This window comes from Medicago sativa, chromosome 2 (assembly GCF_051527215.1).
Source record: "Medicago sativa cultivar Bolivia chromosome 2, Bolivia_mono, whole genome shotgun sequence".
NCBI lineage: Eukaryota > Viridiplantae > Streptophyta > Magnoliopsida > Fabales > Fabaceae > Medicago > Medicago sativa.
Genome location: NC_140750.1, coordinates 54,920,969 through 54,929,080, shown reverse-complemented (window position 1 = coordinate 54,929,080; position 8,112 = coordinate 54,920,969). Strand labels below are relative to the sequence as shown.

At 32.8% G+C, this 8,112-nt stretch overlaps 1 protein-coding gene across 36 annotated transcripts; it reads right to left on the bottom strand.

Annotated features, from left to right (window-relative positions):
- Window positions 1-538: 538 nt before the first annotated feature.
- Window positions 539-7,625, bottom strand: LOC146949000 (beta-amylase 6-like). 36 transcript variants are annotated; one of them, XM_085745117.1, is made up of 11 exons: window positions 7,473-7,625; window positions 6,884-6,978; window positions 5,093-5,139; window positions 4,218-4,566; window positions 3,614-3,746; window positions 3,436-3,532; window positions 2,771-3,216; window positions 1,700-2,021; window positions 1,289-1,453; window positions 1,095-1,193; window positions 539-989 (listed from the first exon to the last, which is right to left on the bottom strand). In XM_085745117.1, coding segments are annotated over exons 7-11 (669 nt in total). In that variant the 5' UTR covers window positions 2,773-3,216; window positions 3,436-3,532; window positions 3,614-3,746; window positions 4,218-4,566; window positions 5,093-5,139; window positions 6,884-6,978; window positions 7,473-7,625; the 3' UTR covers window positions 539-908. The 36 variants fall into 36 exon arrangements, 28 of the variants coding, with proteins under 28 accessions (XP_085601243.1, XP_085601249.1, XP_085601256.1 ...); XR_015027106.1 differs by lacking the exons at window positions 2,771-3,216; window positions 3,436-3,532 and having other exon boundaries at window positions 539-996; window positions 1,700-1,755; window positions 1,861-2,021; window positions 3,690-3,746; window positions 4,208-4,566; XR_015027107.1 differs by lacking the exons at window positions 2,771-3,216; window positions 3,436-3,532 and having other exon boundaries at window positions 539-996; window positions 1,376-1,453; window positions 1,700-1,755; ... (1 more) ...; window positions 3,690-3,746; window positions 4,208-4,566.
- Window positions 7,626-8,112: the final 487 nt, after the last annotated feature.

Here is an 8,112-nt window from a genome sequence, read left to right as displayed (position 1 = left end):
CTATGAAGAGAAACAAATAAAGGTAGTGAGACATTCAGATTGCCAAAAGAAGTAACTTATGAAGAGAAAAAATACAAAGTGCTATCGGATCATAACGAACATGAGTCTAAGTTGTTGTTGTGTGAGGCGTTAAGATTTGCAAGTCTTAATACAATTGGAGTTAAAAATGAAAAAGTCATTTCCACTTCTCAATTCAATCAATCTACATCACAAAATACAGAGAGACAAATTTGGTTATGTCACAAAGATGTAGAACAAATATCTCAAAAAATAGGAGAATAAAAATGAAAGAGAAAGAAGGTAAAAATACCTCAACAAAAATAGAAGAAAAAGAAGAGCAATTATAATGCACTGTGATGCACATGCACCAGCTTATTTGTGAATCGTAACACATAAAAATGAGTTAGGAGTGACTTATTAGAAGTTAATTTTCTAGATCTAGGACACAACATTAACAGTAAAAGAGTATGAGAGAAACATGTATATCTCAACATCATGAAAAGTGATTTAATGTATATTAGTCCTGGTCGAGAATGGATTTGTAATTGTTTAATTGATTCATTTCTATGGTTTGATTCTTCAATTTTGATTATACAATGTCACCAATTTTGATTAAATTATCATACACAAATTGTCAAATATGAACCAGTAAGGCTGCTATTAAGCTTGTCCCCCTAATTAATCTATAAACATATATAATAATATGATTTATTCACTCAAGATTACATATATATAGCTATATCTATATATATGTTCAAGGAAAAGAAGCCCTCTTTTTCATCAGTTTCTTCAAAGTCAATGACAAAGCCTTTGCCATCCTGCTTCAAATAGTCAGCCATTCTGGCTCTGGAATCTCAATCCTCGAGCTTTTAAGGATCTCTGAGGAAATTTTGTATTTGGAGTCCCTCTCATGCATGATATCTGGCCTCACTAATCCTGGACTCACCGCTTATGGTGACATCATAAGGGCTGGTGCACCTACTGGAAGCCTGTCCCCTGCATTTCCAATTTTCATATAAATATTCCAACATTAAACATTACATAACAAATTTTAGTAAAATGGCAAGTCATCGTATGAAATTGTTCCATCATACCTCGGTCAACCTGCCACGTACACGCTTATAAGACTGATAACTACACCTTTCAGCATCATGAGTAAAGCTTAATGTAAGAATCTCGGCATCATGAGCACCCTGAAACAATATGCAGGATACAAATGACCATGAACATATATGTATACACGTGGAACTGTGCACAAATTTCTACAACAAAAAATACACAAACTCACATTAAATTCTCCAATACCAAGAAATACCGAGTCTAGGCATTCTGAAAAAGAAAGATATCTAAGTTCTCCAGCAGGGCCAAGTCCTACCTCAATGTCTATCAGTAGCTCAGATTCTAAGAAATTTGCCATATTCTCTCTATAACTCTTCATATAGTCGCTATACATCTGCATCAAACACCAATTAAGGGAACTAAGGGAAAAAGTGAAATACAATTTTTTATATGTCATTGCTAAATACGTGACAAAGTTAGTGAAAGAAGTAATAATAAAAAGTGGTCGAAAAACAATTTTCAAGTTTTGCTTATGTTTAGGAGTCAAGTTATTCATTTAAACTTACAGACAGTGGAAATTAATTGTGATAGTAATAGAATATGCAAAGGTTAATGTATCTGAACTAAAACAAAAGAATACGGTCGTAACGAATATTTGCATAGGCAACGCGGAGTTTGAAGGACCGTAAAGCAGACCTATAGAGAAAGAGATATAATATGTTGTATGTTGTTTGTTCATGATTTGGTTTCTAAACCATAAGGAAGTTGCGAAAATCAAACTAAACGAACAATAAACCTTACATGAATTTAATATCTTTGGAGTCACGAACCATCTGGAGAAGAAGAGGAGGTTTTTCATTCTTACCATCAGATAAAAATAAATGCTTCCCTGTTTTACCAAGAAACCGCGAAAGACGAGATGCTGTTTTCTCCAAAGAGTGAAATCCACATAACAAAGGAACCTAAAGTATGTGAAATTCCAAAACCATGTCATGAAGCTTTCACCAACACAGATTAGTATGACATGCATATTTTTTTTACACAATGATGTTGCAAACTCCTATTTAATTACCCTCAATAACCATCACTTGTAGCCAGGGGCGGACCTAGACTTGCAATATCACTGTGGCAAAAAAAATTCCGTCGAATAATTAAATTATATTAAATTTAATAAATTTTAGTAACCAACCTAAAACTAAAATCAATTTCAATTTCAGTACTGCTATCACTCTCATTATCTTGATTCAATTTCAATTTTCTAATTCAATTACTCTCACTACTACTATCAATTTCAATATAGTAATTTCAAAACTGACCTGAAAGAGGAGAGGAGATGAAATGGGCTGAGAGAGGAGAGGAGAGAGAAGGGGAGAGAGAGAGTAACGGTTCATGGTTGGTTGGTGGTGTTGATGTGAGAAATCAGAAGGAAAACAGGTGGTGCGGTTAGAAAAGAAAAAGGAAAGGAAACGTGGGCCTGATAGAAATCAGAAAAGGAAAGTGATGGGCTGGACTGGGCTGGGTTCTAAAAGAAATTAAAAACAATTGGACCTGAGCTGGTGTGGCTATTGCCACACCCTGCCCTGCTCAGGTCCGCCCCTGCTTGTAGCAGAGTAATCAGCCAAAGTAAAGGAGACAGAAATTACATTATTTGCAGTAAAGTTTCATCAGACAACTCACACAAAATTTAATAAAAGAAAACATGATATACTACATGTCCAAAAGAATTAGCTGCTTATGCCCTCTACAACCAAGGTGCGGCGTTGCAGACGTAATAAAATTAATAGGCTCCAGTCCTGCAAGCTTGTTGGCTGGTAGCGAGCAATAAGTCCATTAGTTTGTCCTGATTTGCATTAGAAGTTAAATGCCTAAAGCAATGACCTAAAAGTGATACTAACTATATAAATTATACATGTGTTTCAAATATTAACCATGCTGACTACCTAAAAGGTGAATGCCATCTAGTATGTAACAAACAAAAATATGGTGGGAATGAACTTATCTTGTATATAATTAAGCCAAATTCTGAAATTCATATAGTTGAAGAACTGGTAGGAAACAAAGTAACAAATTCCTCCATACACAAATCATTGAAGATATTTTGCATTGGCTGCAACAATGCATTGCAATTGCTGCTGCATAAAATAAGTTATCACCAATCTGACCATGGGTAAGGAAAAAAATTGTGAGTCTTCACATACACTAAGGAACAACAAACCTAAATATAATCATCAGGAACTAAAAGAATGAAATGAATCAAAAATTAATTTTTATCCTATTCACTCATTATTATAACATAAACCAACATTATTTCTCAATAATTTGTGACTAAGATACATACATACTTATAACAGTCCATATGCAAGATAATATACATACCATTTATTCAATAAATACCTACTTCAACCATCAATGAAGTTCAAAATTCCAAACACAATTATATGTGTTCTATGCTTTACCTTGTCCTTGAGACCACCTTCAAGTGGCAAAAACCACCTCAATTCATTTGTAAAATAAAACAACTTTCAAATGGTGTAAAAGCATATTGGAGACTTACAAATCCTTAGACAGGACCATGCAAGATTCATAATTCAGATTTGCAAACACAACATTTACATAGCTTTTCTGCTTACTTTCAGATATGGCAAAGCTCCAATTACATTGTCATAGTCACTTCTGTTGACTTGAATCTGTGTACCACAATAAACAAAAGTTAGAGATGAGAAAATTAAGGGAAAAATGAGCAAATCTACCTAATCAAATAGAAGTTTCCTATTTACAAAACAACATATATTTCAGCCATAAATAAAAAAAAATATTGAAATATGGAAGCTAAGTTGATGTATCATAGGATCATCTTCACCAACCTTCATGAACAAACACAATTATAAAAGTCAGAATTCCTACAAACAAATCTAAACACTCACAGCCAATCCAAACATACATCTTTAAAAAACATGGCAATTTTGGTCTTTGATAGCAATAAAATTGATTCGAATGAATCTAAACACACAAAAATGAAAGCTAATATTTGCAAAGAAATGTGCAAATTTTTTGAAAGGGCAAGCAGAGATAAAAACTTGGTAAGCTTTCAAGAAATCAACAGCATTAAACATCTTTTGGCTCATATATAATATTTGTGTACTGGTACCAGCACCAACCATGCGCGCTTCAATCGCATTCGCAAAGTAATGAGCCATTCTCTGTGATGCATCACCTGAAGGACAAGAATGCTTCCTATTCTGCTTCAACAATTCATTAGCAGTCCTATTGTCATTAGCAGACACAGCTTGTGCACACAGAACCAAAAGGGTCCTCAAATCCACAACATCCCTCTTCCTCCCTTGTTTCTTCGAACGTGCCTTCCCTCCATCAAGTTCACCAACCTGTGTTCTACTCTCCACCACTGATCCATCCTTTTGTTCAGCACGCAACGACACATTTTCTTTTTGTAAGTTGCATGGCCAATGAATTCAAATTTCTGTACATACCAGATGCACCATGTAGAACCTGTAGCAAAAAACATTTTATGCTAAAGTTTCAATTCCACGACAAAAAGCTGAAAGTTGAAAATGAGCAGAAGCAAAAGTGTATTGCAAATTGCAAAACTTTCGTGATAACACCAGATCACACAATAAATTTCAAGATCTTTGCTCTTGCAATCGCTTCTAGATGGCCATAACCATTGCATTGAGAATTATTTCCCTGATTGCTGTGTTGGAATTGATATTGGGGAAAAGGTTTTAAGGCAAGCAACTGGTTACATGGTTGCACAACTCGAGAAATTTCAGAACTTGAATTGTGCTACCAATTGCTAGTTTTTCAAAAATACTTTAAAAACAATTCTCCATTAGAAAGATTAGGCAAAAACTAAACTTCTAAAAGCATTGAACCACTTATTTTACATTATAATCATACATATTAATATTATATGTAATATTTAAGCCATGAGGTGCATAAATATGCTTCTATCATATCCTTGCAAGTGATCCAAAGGTATGTGAGTGTAGCAAGAGAGTGAAGAAAGAGAACATACAAAATCCTTGAAACACAGATTATCAGCTCCAATAAAGCTTGTTCTCCCTGCCAAGATGAAAGTAACTGAAGTCAGATATCCAATTTCACAGAAAAACCTAACCTTTAAGAATGACCTCACGAACAATTGGCCTTACCACAAATTTACAATCACAGATAAACTGAGCATTTAAAATCTCTGGAAAATGAACTCTTACCCAATAGCATAGTCAGAAATCCAAACCACCTCTATCATAGGATCACTATCTACAACTACTTGTCAACAAAATTTAGTTTGTATAATCTGCCTACTCAAATCTTTTTCAGTTTACATTGAACTGTTATCAATAGTGCATTTCATAAACCCATTTTTATCTTCATCAAATCTAACAAACAACTGAACCTCAATAAGAACACCCAATTCAAAATTTAAGCTACAAAATTTTAATTTCATCAAATCTGACAAATGAAAGAGTACAATATGGCAGACAGATGCATATAAGGATCATTTAGCTTGTCAGAATTCTTTCAAATTTACTAATATATTAAATTCCTTTTCTTAAAGAGTGATAAAGAAGCAAGAAAAATATTTTAAGTGTAAGATACAATATGATGCTTTATTCTCTTATGTTGATTCAATACACCTATATATAAACAACTTCAACAAATAAAAGTTCATATTTATGTATCTTTCCATGATTGGTACTCATGAAGTTATATGTGCTGCTTATGAGCTTTGGCGTAAAAATAAGGAAGACAGGGAGGAATATCAAGGTTATAAGTTGTTTTATGCGTATTCGATATATCATTGTCACATTACCAGAATGCTCTTTTCTGTAAAAAAATTCTTTGCATTGGGACTAATCTAAACCTGTTTCAGATGGATCGTTCTAGAGGTTTTGAAATTGAGACCAAGAAAAATGATGAGACCAGACAAACTATATTCTAAATAGACTCTAATGTCATAATTTAAATGCACATGCTTCAGTTGCTATCTTTCCAACATTACTGCTATCATACATCTCTGCTATCATAAATTCAAGAACATCATAAGAGAATAAAGCATCATATGTAGATTTAATAGTGTTCAATGCTGCAATCCAGATAAAAATCAAGTACTAAATCTCAAAATATCTAATATTATTGCCAAAAGTCAATATTTTTTAGCACATCAAATGACAGAGCAAACCTATTTTCTCTAGAATCTTGTGCTACCAACTGTAACCATCAAAAACACCAAGCTAAATGTATCAAACCAAATTATATCAAAATCCTCTCAAAGTTAAACATGAAATTGAGACATAATCTACAAATCCTCAAGAAAAATGATGAGACCAAACAGACTATATTCTAAATAGATGTTAACAGGTAAATTATTCACCAAATAAGAACAATTCAATCATATCAACCACAAGAGTCTTCAATTACTCATATCAAACAGACTATAACTTTCATTTTCACCAATTGAAAACCCATAAAAGTAATTTCAAAATCCAGACACACATTTTCAGCAATAATTTTTTTTTTACAATCCCTTCAACACCAAACAAAATTTCCAAAACATGCATACCAAAAAACTATAAATCATAATACTCAAAATGAACAAACCATACCATAATCAAACTAAACATATATTTTCCTATAAAACAAACACCAAATAAAAAAATCAACATACATGCATAAAAAAAAAACCACCAAACATACCCAAAAACATGTCACAACACATGCAAAATACAAAAACAATCACTCAACATCATACAAACACAAAAAACCTCAGAAAATTGCCTTGTAAGTATGGTGGCTTAGTAATTACCATTAATACCTCTTCTATGGCCTTATCTTTCTTAGCTTCAATTGCCCTTACGACCTTGATTTCACCATGGTATGTAGCAAGTTCATTAACCTTTTCTGCAACAGATTAAAACTTGTTCATAATTATTTTTTATGGCATTTTAGATAGTAACATATGAGAGGATCCATATTGAACAGATTCATATATCACTGAGACTACAAATATGCCATCAATTTTTAAGTCATCAAGTAAACAATTCATGCATCACCAATTTTAGTCAATTTCACAAACACCTTATGTGCAATTTATACCAAGTGTGATTTCATCTCAAAAGAATCAATTTTTTCACAAGTTACTTGTATAGAAACATCACAAACAAAAACATAATCACACCAAAAACAGAATCAACAACCAAAAAAACCCAGAATCACCAAACCACAAAAGCAAAAACAAAAATAAAACTGAAAACACACAAAACTCATTCAATCTGAGACATGCATGGCATTAGATTCATGAAAAACCCTAAAATTCCCTTTTCCCCCAAATGAAAACCTAACCCTAAATTCATCAAATTTCAACATGCATGAGGGAAAGGAAAAGGGAAACTCACCTTAAAATTGAAGCTTGCCTTCTTCTCCAATTTCCCTTCTTCCTCCATCGGCTTCTTTTCCTTCTTCTCCTCTCCCTCCCTTCTCTCGTTCTGTTTTTTTTCTTTTTTCTTCTCTGTCCCGTGTTCTGTTTTCCTTCTTGTTTTTTTTTCCTTCTCTTCATCAACAAAAAAAACACATATATAGGTAGGCAGCTCCATTTACTAATTTACGAAAATGCCCTTATTAAGGGCAAAAGTGTAATTTCTACGGACTATTATTTTTATATTTAGTTTAGTAGATATTAAATAACCTTTATCTCATTGCATTGTTTATCATTTCAACTCTATTTCTTGCATTGTTTTACAAAAAGTTTAACAAGTAATTCAAAGTTTTTTTTGTTGCAAAAACATCATCAAGGTATGTATTAACAAGTTAATCCCCTTTAATATTCAACCTTAACAAGTTTTTCTAGAAAAATTACACATTGTTTATTGTTTGGGGAAATGTCACTAAAGACACGATTCATTTCAAGCACCAGTAAAGGACTAAGGGAGTCTACAAGTGCAATCAGGGCCCAATCACAAATATTATATGAAAATACAGTTAATAAAAATTTCGAAAAAAAAAGATAGTGATAATAATTAAGCATATTGTTTGTTA

Coding starts and splice junctions, on each gene's coding strand:
- LOC146949000 (XM_085745110.1), bottom strand. CDS start 2,089: ATGCATGTCATACTAATCTGTGTTGGTGAAAGCTTCATGACATGGTTT. Junction 1,194..1,288: donor TTGGTATTGGAGAATTTAAT/GTGAGTTTGTGT, acceptor ATATTGTTTCAG/GGTGCTCATGATGCCGAGAT. Junction 990..1,094: donor TACGTGGCAGGTTGACCGAG/GTATGATGGAAC, acceptor TGCAGGGGACAG/GCTTCCAGTAGGTGCACCAG.